The sequence below is a fragment of the Pseudorasbora parva genome, chromosome 10 (genome assembly GCF_024679245.1).
Source record: "Pseudorasbora parva isolate DD20220531a chromosome 10, ASM2467924v1, whole genome shotgun sequence".
Lineage (NCBI taxonomy): Eukaryota > Metazoa > Chordata > Actinopteri > Cypriniformes > Gobionidae > Pseudorasbora > Pseudorasbora parva.
This window is the reverse complement of record NC_090181.1, coordinates 26,218,223-26,236,721: the sequence shown is the minus strand read 5'-3', so window position 1 is coordinate 26,236,721 and position 18,499 is coordinate 26,218,223. Positions and strand designations below refer to the sequence as shown.

General features: G+C 37.0%; 1 protein-coding gene across 1 annotated transcript; it reads left to right on the top strand.

Annotated features, from left to right (window-relative positions):
* Window positions 1-469: 469 nt before the first annotated feature.
* Window positions 470-18,162, top strand: slc22a15 (solute carrier family 22 member 15). Its single transcript, XM_067455691.1, has 12 exons — window positions 470-682; window positions 4,699-4,842; window positions 5,024-5,156; window positions 8,130-8,294; window positions 8,379-8,508; window positions 9,415-9,636; window positions 9,735-9,875; window positions 9,962-10,044; window positions 10,397-10,505; window positions 12,207-12,279; window positions 16,724-16,882; window positions 17,314-18,162. Exons 1-12 carry the CDS (start codon window positions 599-601, stop codon window positions 17,368-17,370), a joined length of 1,500 nt encoding a protein of 499 aa, XP_067311792.1. The 5' UTR covers window positions 470-598; the 3' UTR covers window positions 17,371-18,162.
* Window positions 18,163-18,499: the final 337 nt, after the last annotated feature.

The following is an 18,499-nucleotide window of genomic DNA, read 5'->3' as shown; positions in this document are numbered from 1 at the left end:
TGTAATACCCATGTCCCCATTTTCAACAGGCTTATAAATCATAATTTTCTGTGATGTGTAGGGGATAGAAAATATGGTTTGTTTGGTACACAAACCATTACGCCTATGGAATGTCCCCACAAAAACAAACCTGTGTGTGTGAGACAACGATTTACGTTGTAGAATGTAGAACAACACTAGGTCTATCGGCAAATTACTTTACCACCGGCCTTATTTTACTCATAAATTGAAAAACCCATAGAATAATCTTGAGGGAACCGATAGCGAATTAGTCTTCCGGGGGTTTGACGTCACGTAGAACTATTGATTAGAAAATATAAATATTTGGCTAAAGCTGGTTACGAAAAGGCCCGTTTCAATTTCAGTTTCCACTCGTCCAATCAGAACCGCTGTTTGTAGCACGTGTTTGTATGCCAGACTCTAGTGCAATCAGAACCACTCTGTGTACCACGTGGTTTTATTCCACGTCTGCGAAGGGAAGCCAGATTACAGTCAACGGAGGAGCATCTGCAACCTCAGTTGTAACTTGCTATCAAACCCATTATTGAAAATGTAAATATACACTCGATGGCATGCAGTCGGATGATTTGACCCTGGAATGGATTTAGAGGAGGCTTTCCAGGTGGTTGGAGAATTCGGTAGACACCAGAAGCGGATGATCACCATCCTGGTTTTCCTACAGGTAACGTTAACTAATGATACACGCAATTCTGTAAACACTGGACTGCCAAGTGTTTGTGTAGGTAAATTGTATATGTATGCTCACACAAGCCAGCAATTATGCAAAACTTATGTTTGAGGGATCAAACCTTTTAAAGCCTTACACGCATTATCTTATCTCCAGACAGTGGGATGTATTTGCTTTAATTTAACTTGGGTTAATCATTAATATGTTTGCTTAATTCATTCGTTAAGGGTTTTCATGTTCACTTCTTTCAATGGGCTATTTTAATCAGGTAAAGAGTTTATCATCCAGAAATGTCATTACTTTGTTGCCTCGTTTATTTTTGAGTATTAAACAAATTGACCAACAAGCCTAAAATGTTTGTAAAGCAATTTAAGTAATACTTTGGATTATTGAGATCTATATACTACTTTTTATATTATCTTACAAAATGTAGGCTATGTTTTCTATTTTTAGAAGGTAAAGTTTGCTACTGACTCTTGAGATGGCAAAAGGGAACTGGATGTTAGCAAATGGGGATGTAACAATATATCGTGTCACAATATATCGCAATACAACAATCTGTATTGTGTATACTTAACCCAAAATGAAATTTACTTTGTGAGGAAAAGTTTACAGAGTTTAAATGTCAATACTACATTAAACTACTATAATAATGAAATATTTGTGGGGTCTTGATAATGTCGAGTTATGTTACCAGTACAAAGTGACCAACAATATTTTAAATATACATAATTATGTATTTTCATCTTTAGAATCATGAAAGTTTTTAATCTGGTCTGTGGTGTCACCATTGTCCTGTGCATTACCACCAGCACCAAATCCAAGCCTATTAATTTCTACCGCCAATGTAACAACAAATTTATAATTTTAATCTTTTTGTTTAATCTCAATAATATTTTGTCAGTTCAGTATCGTGACGTATCGAATCGTGACATGAAGGTATTGTTACACCTGTATTAGCAGCAACACATTATTATTAGCTGTTTGATAATGTAGTCAAGCCAAAGGCTAATAATAATTACTGTTATGTGTCTGGCATTGTAGAGACCGATACATAAAACGCATGACCATTCTGATACATGTAGATGAGTCTGTGTGAGTAAGTGGAGGTAGGGTTATGTTTATATTAAAGGCATTAATAATAATAAAAAATTAGCAGGAATATTTTGTGATAAAAGATAAATTAAATTATTGACTACAGGGGGGATTTAAAAAAAAAAAAAAAGAGTTGAGTAAATCCATTCAAACCCTAAAGTCAAATGAACATTTTTGAAAATGTATTGTTCTGACAACATTTCTTCCTAATTTCAAATACAAATATTGTCATTTAAAGTATGTATTTGGAGGACAACAAATAACTTTAGTATCATGTGTTGTTTAAAATGAATATAATGTTTTAACTGGAATAATAACCCCGATTCCTATGTACCGCTTTTATGCGTCTTGGCACCAGTCTTTCATATTGCTGTTTGGTGAATTTATGCCACTCCTGGAGCAACAATTCAAGCAGCTCTGTTTTTTTTTTTTTTTGATGGGTGTGTGAACTTCCATCTTCCACTTGATCAACTTTCCAGAATCCAAAGGTTTTCAGTAGGGTTCAGGTCTGGAGATTGCGATGGCCATGACACTGACAGGGCTTGACCTGGTGATTCTGCTTCCACACCTTGATTGGCCAGCTGTGTGGATTGGAGCATTGTCCAGTGGGAAAAGGGAGACAATGAGCATAAGAACCATTGTGCAGTGCTGCTTATATTTATCAAGCAGTAAAAATGGCCCTATACCTATGCCCAAAACCAGCCGTCTATGGATGAGAGTTTTAAAGAAAGACTGGTGGGACAATGTCCTGCTCCACTTCACAGATGATGAGTGGTAGTAGAATTTTAGAATGACACAACAGTTATTCATTCAACAACTACAACCATGTGTCATGTCATTATGCCATTTCTATGTCATTGGACATGCAGAGTAGGCATGTTCAAGTGTTTACATGTTCTCTTGTCCGGAAATTTAATTTCGATTGCTCTCCTCAATTGGATCAATAAGGTGTTAACATGAAGGCTTTTCGGTCCAGTTTAGCTATCAATACGGTCGTTAATGGATTATTTGGTTTGATGTAATCGTAGCCAGTGTCTTGCATGAGTCAATGCATGACTCAACGCATGACTAAAGGACAATGTTTTTACTTGACATTTGGAAGAAATTGTGTCAGTAGTTTATAGAATAAAAACAAAAATGTTGATTTAACACACACACACACACACACACACACACACACACACACACACACACACACACCTAAAGGATTATTAGGAACACCTGTTCAATTTCTCATTGATGCAATTATCTAATCAACCAATCACATGGCAGTTGCTTGAATGCATTTAGGGGTGTGGGCCTGGTCAAGACAATCTCCTGAACTCCAAACTGAATGTCAGAATTGGAAAGAATGGTAATTTAAGCAATTTTGAGCGTGGCATGGTTGTTGGTGCCAGGCGGGCAGGTCTGAGTATTTCACAATCTGCTCAGTTACTGGGATTTCACACACAACCATTTCTAGGGTTTACAAAGAATGGTGTGAAAAGGGAAAAACATCCAGTATGCGGCAGTCCTGTGGGCAAAAATGCCTTGTTGATGCTAGAGGTCAGAGGAGAATGGGCCGACTGATTTAAGCTGATAGAAGCGCAACTTTGACTGAAATAGCCACTCGTTAAAACCGAGGTATGCAGCAAAGTATTTGTGAAGCCACAACACGCACAACTGAAGACTGGAAATTTTTTTCCGTGATCTGATGAGTCTCGATTTCTGTTGAGACATTCAGATGGTAGAGTCAGAATTTGGCGTAAACAGAATGAGATCATGGATTCATCATGCCTTGTTACCATTGTACAGCCTTCTGGTGGTTGTGTAATGGTGTGGGGGTGTTTTCTTGGCACACTTTAGGCCCCTTAGTGCCAATTGGGCATCATTTAAATGCCACGGCCTACCTGAGCATTGTTTCTGACCATGTCTATCCCTTTATGACCACCATGTACCCATTCTCTGATGGCTACTTCCAGCAGGATAATGCACCATGTCACAAAGCTCTAATTATTTCAAACTGGTTTCTTGAACATGACAATGAGTTCAATGTACTAAAATGGCCCCCACAGTCACCAGATCTCAACTCAATAGAGCATCTTTGGGATGTGGTGGAACTGGAGCTTCGTGCCCTGGATGTGCATCCCACAAATCTCCATCAACTGAAAGATGCTATCCTATCAATATGGGCCAACATTTCTAAAGAATGCTTTCAGCACAATGCCACGTAGAATTAAGGCAGTTCTAAAGGCAAAAGGGGGTCAGTATTAGTATGGTGTTCCTAATAATCCTTTAAGTATGTATGTATATATATATATATATATATATATATATATATATATATATATATATATATATATATATATATATATATATATATATATATATATATATATATATATATATATATATATATATATATATATATATATATGTTTTTGTGACATATGAGGACACAAATGTGTATAATGACATGGGTATAACTTAGGTATTACAAGGAGAGGGTGAAATATGAGGACATTGGCCATGTCCCAATTTTCCTAAATGCTTATAAATCACACAGGATGAGTTTTTTTAGAAAGTAAAAATGCAGAATGTTTCCTGTGATGGGTAGGTTTAGGGGTAGGGGCAGTGTAAGGGGATAGAAAATACAGTTTGTACAGTATAAAAACCATTACGCTTGTGGAATATCCCCATATGTCACAAAAACAAACGTGTGTGTGTTTGTGTGTGTGTGTGTGTGTGTGTGTGTGTGTGTGTGTGTGTGTGTGTGTGTGTGTGTGTGTGTGTATATATATATATATATATATATATATATATTATATGTATATGTGAGATCAGTGTGAATATTGTTTATTTGCTGGAAGAGAACTGGGCCTGGATCAATGAAAGTTAAGTAACTTGACTTTTTTTATTTTTTTTTATTTTTACAGATTTACATGGCATGTCAATCCATGCTCATAATTTTAGTGGGTGCAGTGCCCGAATATCATGTAGAACCTGTTACTGAAGGTGTGGATAGTGATATAACGCAAAGTGTGAAGTTCACAGGGGATGTCAGCTCAATTGTGACTGAGGTAAGAGACTGTGCATCAAACAAACGTTCATTCTTTCAAATACAAATCTAGGCTTTATATAGATTAGGAAGAATTTATGACTGTGTTTACTGTATATTATAATCTTAGTGTTCGGACAGGACTGCAGATGAATGCCTGTATATTCAAGCTATTTGATATTTCGTTTGGTCTTTTCTTGCAGTGGTACCTAATTAAACATCAAGCCTACAAAGTGAACTTGGCTGGGTCCCTGTTCTTTGCAGGTGTTCTAATCGGGAATGTCCTGTTTGGACCACTCTCTGATAAGATCGGCAGGAAGCCTGTTTTTCTAACTGGTAGGATGGAGATAAACTGGATTCTTCTTTACTAAACTATAATCTAGCCTTCATAGCTCTCTAACTTTCAGAGGTGTAAAGTGTACCTGAAAACCATACTTAAGTAAAAGTACAGATTCCTTACAGCGAAAATGACGCCATAACAATTTACAAGTCACCCAATGCCCTTAGACGGTGATAGTGCTTCTTTATAACAGAAATAAACTGCTGCAGAAAAAGTTGTAATGTGGCTTGCAAAATGTAATGTGTAATTGCATTATTTAACACAAATGTATTGGAGTGTAAATTACATTTACTTATTCAAAAATGTAGTGAAGTAGAGAGTAAAAGTTGCTAATATCTTTGATATTTAGTACTAGTGTTGTCACGATACCAAAATTATGACTTCGATACGATACCAGACTAAAATATCGATATATCGATACTAAATCGATACCACAGTAAAAAAATAAGATAAGATAAACAGAACTTGTTATTATTCATTGTTATTTTTTACTAAAAATTCATGTGGCCAGCATGTTCCTTAGGGTTGGGCATCGTTTTGATTTGAACAATTATTGATCAATTGATCAATTACTATTAAAATTATCTCACAAATTTTTGCTATCTCAATGTATTTTTTACAATGGGATAATTGTATTGCAATAGCTTATACACAGCACAAAAAAAGCTTGATTTCGAATAGTAAATTGAATTTAAAAAGACGAGTAAACAGTTTTAAAATAAGAACAAATAAACATATTACAAACAAAAGCACAAATAAATGCAATAGAATAGAAGATACAAATGAAATAGACTGCTTTATTTTTTCAGGTAGGTCTAACATTCAGATAAGAAACTGAATAAAAAAATGCATAGTAATTACATTTAAAACAACATTGGATAATGTTCTTTGTAAAAAAAAAAAAAAATCAATAGCGTACAGATGAAACTATTAAAGTTACACAAGTGGATCAGTCAAGAGCAGTTGATCGTTTGTCTTTTTGTAGTTTGAATAACAAATGACTGCGGTCCCTTTAAGACTAACGGATGCATGGATCCTCCTGTTACTCGTTCTTCCTGAACTGTTTGCGACTGTGTTTATGTTAATACTCTTCCAGATGTGCACTGATAATTCTTTGAGTGTATTTGACCAATAATAAGCTGGAAAAAGAAGCAAATGTTTGCACTTCTATCATGTCAGAGGCGGCTTTATTACGGTAGTCTATGTGTGCGCTTCAGATGTGAACACGAAATCTGCGGGGTTTAGTAGAATTAATTTATGTGCAATCCCGCGCGAAATTCAGACCGATCACACACTAACACTAACACACTGTCATGAGGAAAAAGTCCAGCAGAACGCGCGTTCGCTGTGCTCACATGTTAACCGGGCTGAGTGAGAATATGCCGGTGTGTGTCAACTCGCTGTCGGTCGGAGAGGAGAGCGCAGTCGGTATCGATACTGTAAAAACTGAGAATCAAATCGTTTCAGATATTCCAGTATCGATACATATCGAAATATCGATATTTTTGACAACACTATTTAGTACGACTACAAAGTAGCCAAAAAGTACTGTAACTAATTACATTTACTCAAATGCTTTACTCCACTGCCGTAAGTACTATAAAAAGTTGTTTAAACTTTATCTTGTAGATAATGATCAGTTCATAAGAGTTCATAACTTTTTTTTGGTTAAAAATGGTCCAGCATCAAATTTTGAGCTGGTACATAACCAGCCATCTCCTTACCTTAGCCCGATTCACAGCGGTAAGCTTGTAATAATGTGTTATAATTAGAGGGGTATGGTGGAAATTCGAGCATACGTCTGTATACATAAGAAATCTGACTAGTAGTAGTATCGCATGTGAGGATGCTACAGGTGGCGGATCATTTATAGTCTTTTCTCACAGCAGCTGGAATAATTAAACGTTTCATTTCGATGGCTGATTGTAATCCAAAAAGATCCAAGCGACAAAATGAACAAAGTATTTTGCACGGTTTGATGTGATATGAGTGATCATTAGATTTAATCACCGTTGGTAGCGTGATTTTTTGTAATGCTTTTTTTCTCAGTTGGCTGAAGGCCTATTCGGATGGTAACTGTTTCTCGTGGGGTCGGAAGGTAGCCTGACAAGCCAGACCCACATCAAGATGTTTGGTCTGGAAATTCACCATAGACAGGGCTCAGTCCGAGGGGCGGGATAAACGGTTGTCTTTCAAACTCCCTCTACATGCGATAGGATAGCGGTACACCAACCGGAGCAACGACGGTGAAGGGGAGCTCGATGACTGATTAAACATTCGCCGTATCCGGTCGGCCAAACTCCGAACACATCTTCCCTTTTTAAGAATGACTTAAGTGCCGCTCTTTGTTCTTTTCTCAGAGAAAAGCTTAACTCCAAGTCTTCCGGAGGCGCGGGCAGAGCTGATTCGAAAGACCGCCGTTCGCCAGTTTCTGTGTTGACTAGAAGCACGCAAACGCAACTCGGCCGTAGTCATTATGGCCCCGCCCGCCGACTCTATAGCCTACACGATGTGATTGGGCCGTCCAGATTCTGAGGAATACAGCTCAGATAGGAATTGAGAGTTGCTAGACCACACTTGCGGGCAAATTAAATTTGCTGCCGCTAGGGTGCATCTAGATTTCTAGGCTAGTCGGAAGGTATATTATCCTATGATTTTAACACTGAGGTGGCCTGCACAAGTGCACATTTATTTTGTCGGATTTCCATGTGTGAAATACCTGCCTTCGCGGAAATAAACGCTTGTCAATGGAGAGTGGCCAGACTCTATGTACAAATGAAATGTACGAGAGTCTGGTAAGACCAGGCTAAGTGTATAGCTGCTTTACATTGCTAATAAGTTTGTTCTGATACACTTCTAGTGCTAACTGAAAGTCAAGAGCAAATAAACAAACATAAAATCTTATCTAAAACAACAGTTTGACATGGTGTTATTAAAGTGACCTCTATTTAAACCGTTCTCTCTCTTAGGTCTGTTTTTTGAGGTCTTGTTTGGGTACGGCACAGCTTTAGCACCCAGCTATGAGTGGTTTGCTGTGTCTCGGCTGCTGGTGGGGATGATGAACGGAGGAATGTCATTGGTCTGCTTTGTTCTCACTCAGGAATATGTGGGAAAGTCCTACTGGGCTATGACAGGTGCGCATTAATTAACAATTAAATCACTAAAGTTGTTTACTTCCATAGTAGCATATGAAGCTAATTTGATTGTCTGTGTTCCAGGGACCTTGACTAATATGACCTTTGCAGTGGGCATCGCTCTGTTCGGCGCCTTGGGTTATTATGTTCGGCCGTGGCGGAACCTAGCAACCGTGGCCAACTGTCCTGGACTTTTGCTCTTTTTGCTCTGTGTGTAAGTGAGCGACGTTGTCGGATCATTACTTCCTGTACAGCAGTGTGACTTCACTAAAAGCCACCATGATGGTTCTGCCACAAGTGAATTTTTTACAGTGAAAGGGGGCTGTGTAAAGCTGCTCTTGTTGTCAATTTTTAGAACACGAAACCTTGGCAAAGGTGTACTCTAGACACAAAAAAAAAGTCACAATACCATTCAAAAGTTGTGGCCTGTAAGATTTAGTTTTTGTTTTTGAAAAATAAAATAAAAACTATTTTATTCAGGTAGAATTTTATTTGATCAAAACTAGAGTAAAAACTGTAATATTGTGAAATAATATTTACACTTTAAATAACTGTTCTATTTGTTTAAAAATATTTCTTATTATAAATGTTGAAAACAGTTATGGTGCTTAATATTTCTGTGCAAATGTGTAACCATATTTCAGTGGATAGAAAGTTCAAAGGAACAGCATTTATTTAAAATATAATTATTCGGTTTCTTGTCTTGTCTATTGATCAATTTAATGCCTCATTACTGAATAAAAGTATTTATTTCTCATTATTACTGATCCCAAACTTTTTAAATGGTAGTGTAAATGATTTTAATTATTTTATGTTTGTGTATTTTTTTAACTGATTTTAACTACACAGTTGTCCTGAAATAAACCTAAATTAACAACTCAATAAAAACATTTAAAATGTTATTTTTAAATGTCACATTTGTATAGGTAATTTCCTGTCAATTCACTTGTAATGCATGTCAATAAATATGTAACAAGAGCAAAAAAAAAAGCTTATAAAACGTATTAATAAAAATCCTGTATTATAAGTAAACACTTGAAATACCCCTCAAAAAAGGTAAAAATATGGGAATGTAATCTAAAATGTCATAACGTCTTAATTTCTGTGATTGTGTTGCCAGGACTATGCCAGAATCTCCTCGCTGGCTTTATTCTCGGGGTCGCACAAAGCAGGCCGAGGACATCCTGCAGGACTTCGCTGTCAGGAACGGGAAAGGCCGAATTCCGGTGAAGCTCCGACGGCCTGTCAGCACCAGCTCTCCGAACGCAGCCAGCCCTGGGGTTTTCCAGCTGTTCACACATCCCATACTGCGCTGGAGGACTGTGGTGCTCATGTATGTGTGGTGAGTATTTTCCAAGAGCTGATATTATCTATATCTCAATTTCTAAGTTCGTGCATTTTTGTGTGATCAATCTTTGTATGTGTATGCATATTTTGCAGGTATGCCTGTAGCCTTGTGTATTACGGGTTGACCCTCAATGCCAGTGAAGATAAAGGTAATCGTTACCTTAGTGTTTCCATGTATGGCCTGGTGGAACTTCCTGCTTACCCTCTCTGCATGTACTTCATTAACAAACAGTGGTAAATACACTCGTACAATCACATCCACACACTGCATTATCAGACTCTCTCATATTATTATCTGAACGTATTTGTTTTGCGTTCAGGGCAGGCAGGAGGAAGTCAATGGCCAATTTTCTCACCTTTGCAGGCGTATCCTGTCTGCTCACAATGGTTGTACCTGTATCAGGTGATTATCTTTCCAAATTTTTATTAGAAACAATATGCCCGGTTTGCCAGAGGGCATATCTGTCATCATACAGTATGATTTTTTTACATGATTATATAAAAGATTAAAAAAGTTCAAATAAATTAGCAATAAGTTTGCAGATGCCACTTGGTTTACATTTGATTATTCATGCAATTATTTTTCAAGAAAGCTTTAAAATGCAAATGTATGTATATTTAAATTCCGAAAAACACAATCCTTACATACTTAACATGTCTAGATATTTGTTGTGATATTTGATAATATCATGAAGAATATACAACAGTATTCTCCCTAAATATACATCATGTCAAGCCTGTTGTTTGCTTTTTAGGCTCCTTAATAAGTGCCACGTCACTGGCTCTAGTGGGAAAACTGATGGTCAGTGCTGCATTTAATATTGCCTATGTGTATACGTCAGAGCTCTACCCAACCGTCATCAGGTACAGCCAACACATTTGCTGCATTTTAGACGTAGCACATCTTTTGTGTTTTAGCTCTTTTACACTTGACTTTATAAGTAGAAATGTGTATTATTTAAAATGTGTTAAATTGTATACAGAATAAAAATCACTGCTTGAGCAAACAGCACCCTCTAGTGTAGATTCCCATGGAATCACTCTAATTTTATGTCAGTACCAGAGTTTGCGTTAGACTTTCCCACTGTCCGTCATTTTGACCAACAGAGTCAAGACATTCACATTTGTATTTTAATCATGAACTTACAGTACGAGCATATAGTCTAGGTCAGGTTTTCTCAAAGTGTGCTCTGTGAAAGGGATGCAGAAAACACAAATGCAATCGCGGAATCCAGTCATATCATATCAGTCTGTCATATCACATGCACACAGAAGCTCAAATATTTTCACCAACTTGTTAAAATAAAAGTCTGGTTTAATCTAAAGAAATATCACAAAAAACTGAAATACGTATATCACTATTGTACAGTAGAATGTACTTCTCACAGTAATAATACAATTATTAACTTTATTTAAGGAATAATCACAGTTTTTACATATTTAAATGTTAACAGTAAACCTATTTTGTGCAGCACTTTGTTTGCTACAAAATAAAAGCAATTGTTACTTTTTTATTTGATTTACATTTTGACAGATTACCCTTTATTTCATTGATACATTTGTAAATTAAATATTTCATAGACCCCCGTTTTTTGCAAACATTAAAAAAAATAATAGTTTGAATTAGTTAGACATGCTTCACCATTTAAATTGGGAAAAAGAGAAACATTTAAACAGATTACATATGGCCCTAAAATTTGTATTTTTTTTAAGCTTTTAATAAATTCTTGATTTAATTTTGTATTTTTCTATTATTGATTTGTATTATTTATATTAACTAGACAAACTTTTTGATTGCAAGAGTACAAACTGTAGAGAGCACATGCTTAATCACTGTTATAATTATGAGAAGGCCCTTAATGGAAAAATATCTCCTCTCTAAGGGATGTTTGAGAACCCCTGGGCTAGGTTATGTATTTATTTATGAAGAGAACAGAGACTGTGTGTCACTTGTCATGTTCAACACCACACTAGGCAGATGAATGGTTGTTGTTGTTTTTACACAACCGTGACCGTGGAGGCCACTAAAGCATGACCTTTTGTGTCTGGACAGCCAAATATGAACAATGCAATATATTCTATCACAACAATCAATTCAGATTATAATATGAACTACAAAACATAAGAAATGAACTGAACTAAACTCAATCAACCCTCTGCATCTGCCCAGGCTTATACTGGGAGCTCGCCTCTGTGTAATCAAACACATCAAGTGAGACTGATGCAGAGGCAGTTTTTCAGTAGATTCTGCATATTTGTCTCGGACGGACGACTTTATTTAATTTTGCTTTAGTTCTGGAGGCTAAACCAATCCTCTGGTGACATGGAGCACGCTTGCCACCGACTGGACAGGGGTGGGAATTACAGTTACAAGTTAAACGACTGGATCACCCTCTGTGTAAGCTGTCAAAATGACGGACAGCCTTCAGATTTTTTCATCACTGCAAAAAATTCAGTCAATGACAGAAAATATACAATTAACGTGACTTCTGGTCAGTACAATCCAAAAGTACGCCACTTTATGTGCTAGTTTAATTCTAATGTAAGCATGTTTGTGTGTATTAGGAATGCTGGGTTGGGTGTGTGTTCCATGTCCTGTAGAGTTGGGGGAATTCTGGCCCCGTTTGTGCCAAGTTTGGTAAGTAGCTATGATCCGGCTGACTTAAGAAATGCAAAATTTCTAATTCTACAATTCTTTGCATTAATATTATTGTCTCTCCCTCAATAATGTGTCTAATAATATTGCAGTAACATATTTTTTATGTATATAAAAACTTTATAATAACTGCATGCTATGAACTATTAGTTAAGCATTTTAAATATATAATTCATCATTTAAAGCATTAATAAAGAGTTAATAAAGCATTAATAAGCCGTTTATAACTACAGCTATAAATGCTTTAATCTATAAGCATATCTTTAATGTGTTTAATAATTGTATTTTCAAACTCTGTTGATGATCAATTTATTATTTCTCAATTAAATATTACATTTTTTACAAACCAGTTATTTAGGAGTTGTCAGTGGTTCGTACGATCATTTAGAAAGTGAGTAAATGATTAATAAACTATTTTAATATTCCTGCTGTAGTTCATGATTAATTCAGGAAGTTCTAAAACATTTGATAGTCGTCTAATTTTGTGAGCTCATCTAAAGTGAGGACTATTTATGTTTTGCAAAGCTTTTACAAAAGAGATTAAAAGGCTTAGTTTTCTTCTGCACTGACGATGTCTATTGTTTTAGAAGTTAGTACATTTTATTATATTATAATAAAACAAATTGTTGTTTGTATTTTGGTACTACTGTAATCCAGTGTTGGCTCTGTAAATGTTTATTCAGCAATGTTTACTCTTTACAGATTCATTTTTTTTTTATCAGATTGCAGAGGCTTATTTTTATTTTACTACAACGTTATGTTTTCTGGAGGTGTACATTAATTTTTATTTTCTATGACCCTGAAGAGGTTTATTTTTCATTTTATATCTAGATACCAGTTCTCTTGTGAAGAAAACTAAGCTTTTAAATCTTTTTTGTAAAAGTTTAACGTGGCATGAATAGTCCTCACTTTAAATGAGCTGACAAAGATAGTTAAAGCTACACTATGTAACTTTTCCATCCGCTAGAGGGCGCCTATTCAAAACAAAGACCTAGTTTGATGACGCCAAATTTGAGCACAGAATCTTGGGACATGTGGTCTTCACCTCACAGCTGGTGAAAGAGAATCTAGATTAATAACGTTAATAACCGAATCCATGAACATGATGTCTGCCTAAATCCTGGCAGACATCATGTCCATGGATTCGGTTATTAACGTTAATGTATATGAAACAAAGCAGGACCAAGTGTTGAGGAGCTGAGCAAGGCCATTTGTTGCACATTGTTGGATTGTTGCACAACAGCAGTGGGACTTTTATTATGACGGGACACACCAATGTCGCTGGCGCCATTTCCGCTTTGCCAGTCATGAGTATGAGGTAATGCAGCTCTGTTTATCATATTAGATACATTTAAGTGTGTTTAAAATTGTTATGACGTTACTTTGTGTGTTCACTCAGCAGCCGCTGTGACACTTGTTCACACTGCTAAGAGTAAAGCGTTTCTGACAAATAAAACCGGAAACCGAGGGTAACGCAGATATGACGCAATTGACAGGCGACTTCCTCAGACGTCCCGGCTCCTTGGTTAAAATAGCATTTTTCTCACAATGTACACATTTTTGGAAACATTTTGGATATTGTAAGAACTCAGCTGAACATAATATATAACACTGGCGTGATGGTTTTTGGATATTTTACTGCAAAATTACTACATAGTGAACCTTTAACTGACGACTACTAAATGATTTAATCAGGTATTTCAGTAGGAATGCTGTAAATAAAGAATTTATTACAGTTTTTCTCGATTGCTTAAACACATTTCTTGAAACTATGCCTCATATTCTCAAAACTATAAACACAAATCCATAACATCTCACCCAGTTTCCCAAACAACCTATTTTCAGGTCAAAATGAAGCTCTACAATCAAAACCATTCACTCTTGCTGAAAAACCAAACTTTGCCCTCAGACAAGACACACAAGCCCTCAAAATCACACACACTACAACATAGTCTAACACACTGGTGCAATCAATTCAAAACAACATTTCCAAAACTGGTAAGTTATGTTACTTGTGGTTCCCCTCCTCACAAACCTTTTCACATGATGAACAAAAGACACAAACAATGGATACATTAGTACATTTTTATTCATTTATTCATACTACACAGTAAAAAATAAAAATAAAAATTGTATTCCGCCTCAGCCTCCCGTCTTTGGTCTGGGTCAGGCCAGAGAATCTCATCCACATCACAGGCTATATTAGCCCTAGCCTGGCAGCGGGGGTAAAATCCTCTTGCATGCCTGATCCACCTCTGGCACGCATCTACTGACACATGGCCTGGACGAGGTGAACAAGCATATAAGGTTCTCGATCATACACTTTCCACTAGTGTTGTAGTCAAGACCACCTAAACTGAGACCAAGACAAGACCAAGACTTTGAAGGGCCGAGACAAAGACAAGACCAAGGCCAGTGCATGTCCCCACACTTATGATAAAATGTGGAATATGCATATGTTTGGTACTTCTCTCGTATGATCAACTAAACTGGCTCTAATTTCATCCGAGACTGCTTGTCTTCCTCCTCCTCCTCCTCCTCCTCTCCCTTCTCCTCCTCCTTCACCACGTCCTCTTCCTCTCCCTCCTCCTTCACCATGTCCTCCTCCTCTCCCTCCTCCTCCTTCACCACGTCCTCTCCCTCCTCCTTCACCATGTCCTCTTCCTCTCCCTCCTCCTTCACCATGTCCTCTTCCTCTCCCTCCTCCTTCACCATGTCCTCTTCCTCTCCCTCCTCCTCCTCCTTCACCATGTCATCTTCCTCTCCCTCCTCCTCCTCCTCCTTCACTATGTCATCTTCCTCTCCCTCCTCCTTCACCATGTCCTCTTCCTCTCCCTCCTCCTTCACCATGTCCTCTTCCTCTCCCTCCTCCTTCACCACGTCCTCTTCCTCTTCCTCCTCGACCGCTTCCTTCATTTCTTTGTGGATCCATTGTTCCAAAGCTCAAATGAACTGACTCTGGCACTTTTATGTATCTTGAAAGTTCTGATTGATGTGTGTTAAATTTTGACTCTTAGTGTTTTCACCTGGGTAATTGTGTGCTAATTGAGCTGAAACTATGCTGACTTGAGTGAACAATATTGAATGCTAGTGCTTTCTAAATGACCAAATGGTCTAGGCAACGAGAAATTAAGGGATTTGTGTGTAGAGTTTTGCAGTGACAGTTCAACAAATCTGACTCATGTGTCAAAACAGGGAATAGTGTTTATAGTTTAGTGAAATGGGTGTGCTTTTTGATAAATGGCGTTATGGTTTTGAAATTTTAGTTCAAAAGCCTGGTTATAGTGTTTAAGCAATCGAGAAAAACTGTAACACTAAGTAACTTACTTTGTCTAAATAATATGTATAAATGTATATTTAAACAATTTATTAATCATTTACTTAGACTTTCTAAATGATCTTATGAACCACTGACAACTCTTAAATAACTGGTTTATAAATGATGTAATACTTAATTAAAAAATTATGAATCAATCATTTAATAAAGAATGAAAATACAATTATTAAACACATGATAGATATGCTTATAAGTCAAGAATAAAGCATTTATAGCTGTATTTATAAACTGCCTATTAAAGGGTCACTATGTAGTATTTTTGCAGTAAAATATCCAAAAACCACCAGGCCAGTGTTATGTTTTGTTCAGTTGAGTACTTACAATATCCCAAATGTTTCCAACTATTTGTAAATTGTGACTACTTTAAATAAGGACCGGGACGTTTCAGCTTAGCGTTTGTGCGAGTCGCCTGTCAATCGCGTCATATCTGCGTTACGCTCGGTTTTATTCTGCAGAAGCGTTTTTCTCTTAGCAGTGTGAACATGTCACAGCAGCTCTGAGCGAACGCACAGAGGAACGTCATAACATAATTTTAAACACACTTAAATGTATCTAATATAAGCAGAGCTGCTTTACCTTATAATCATGACCGGAATAAGTGGAAGTGCGCGCGCCCGGCGACTGTGTCCCGTCCTGTCATAATAAAAGTCCCGGCACTCGAGAGCCGTGTGTTTGCATAACAATCGCTCCAGCGGCCGTGTTCAGCTCCACAACACTCGGTCCTGCTCTGCTTTACACTACAGTAAGGTTAATAACCGCATCCATGAACATTTCTGCCCGAGTCCTATTTTCGACCGGCTGTGAGGTGAAGACCACATGTCTCAAGATACTGCGCTCACACTTGGCGTCATCAAACTACGCTTTTATTTAGAATAGGCGCCCTCCAGTGGACGGAAAGTTGCATAGTGCACCTTTAATGTCCATTAATGCTTTTATAAATTATGAATTAACTATTTATTAATGCTTAACTAATGATTCATAGCATGCAGTTATTATAAAGTGTTACCCTTATATATAGTGTATTTGTGATCTTTGATTTGATATGTATTATTTTTGTATTATTAATTGATTATGTTCCCCCCACCCCAGAAATCATTGCACTCCTCCATGCCTTTTATGGTGTTCTGTCTGAGTGGGATTTCCGCGGGCTGCCTGGGGCTCCTTCTACCTGAGACGCTCAATAAACCTGCGGCTGAAACTCTTGATGAACTGTCCAGCCCCACCTACCAGCGAATCTTAGAACCGCAGGTGAACATGGATAGAATTTCATAAGACTATTAAAGTGTTTGATTGCATAATTTTCTGGAGCACTTACTTACTTCTGGTTAGTTGATTGCAAGCATTCTGCAGGCAAATATTTGTGTGTAGTTTCATGCCTCTTATATAGCAGTCTCCTTACGTTTACATTTCCCTCAATGCATTTGACAGATTTTATCCATAGCGACTTACATTCGAAGCACATATTTCATCAGTTCTTGCAATTGCAATTTCTTAGAATGAAACCCATGACTTTGACATTGCATTGTGCTTTACTGTTCGAGAATTGTCAATTTCCTTTTAACTTTTAATGACCAACATACTGTTGTTCAGATTGTTTTCACTGTAATTTATTGTTTCTGTATAAGAATCTCAATTAGACCTTTCTTTATAATGGATTGTTGTGTGTGTTTTTTTTAAAGGTCCACCTTTTGGAAGAAAAGCATTTAGTTGAACACAACAGAGCGGATAGTGACTGAGACAAGGACCTTGAAAAAACATTTGGTCAATTCCTAAGCACAACTGACCAGTGCCAGAATGTTGTCCCATACACAGACTCACCGAAAGACTAAAGGTGCCTTCTAGAAGCAATCTGCTCAAAGGATCAATTCAACTATCAGGATTATTTTTAAATAAAAAGGACCAGATACTCATTTGTAAACTTGTTTCTCGTAATGTCTGACAGTCCTGCTATATTTCATGTTTACTGCCATTTGTAAAACAAATATCTTGCTGTATTGTTTGTTCGTTTTTTTTTTTAAATGTGAGATGTGACTACATTCACCAGCCTGTATTATATTTGCTTTCAATTAATAATCAATATTGTTGCAAACACTACAAAATAGTGATACTGGATCTTTATTAGAGGTAAAGGTCATTTTAGGTTTTTGTAAAGAAATAATTCAAGCTAAAAATGTATTTGTCGTTATTATTTTATTTATTTACTGCCATTGTTTTTGTTCCAAACTTGTATTCTGGTATTATATGGTATTATCTGTCGAACATGCAATTTTAGGGATCAAAGTGGGGTTTTTTTAGGGATCAAAATCTGGACCACTAGATTTGAAATTCAATGGATTCAATTATATTTGGATCAAAATGAGGGTGAATGATAATATTTTTGGGGAGGTGAACTATACTTCTAAGAGAATTATTCTTTCTCCTAAGGGAGAAGTCAACCTGTAAATCTCTGTATATTTCTGTACGTCACTGATAATGCATTTGTTTTAATCTTCGAATTTAAGCTTTTAAATAAATGCCTCTAATATACAGTAATGAGTTTGAACGTACATGTCCGTCTGTCACCAGTAGATGGCAGTGTGTTGAAGGCCACTGCCCCTGGGTCTGAACTGAGGTCACCTTTGACATGTTCCAGTCATGGTGATGATGTCAGCGTTGACGCAGATGAACGGTGCTCAGGTAAACCGCAGGATTCAGGAGCTAGGAGTTTCAAAGAAGCCGGCGCACAACTTTCAACCACAAACCAGTTTTTTTGTTTCCGTCTATCTTTCCTTGCTGTAAGCCTGTGGCACTTCATGTAGCTGACGGAACAGGTCGAGAGAGAGAGAGAGAGCAGGCATTAACTATAATAACTGTTTTCATTCTTTA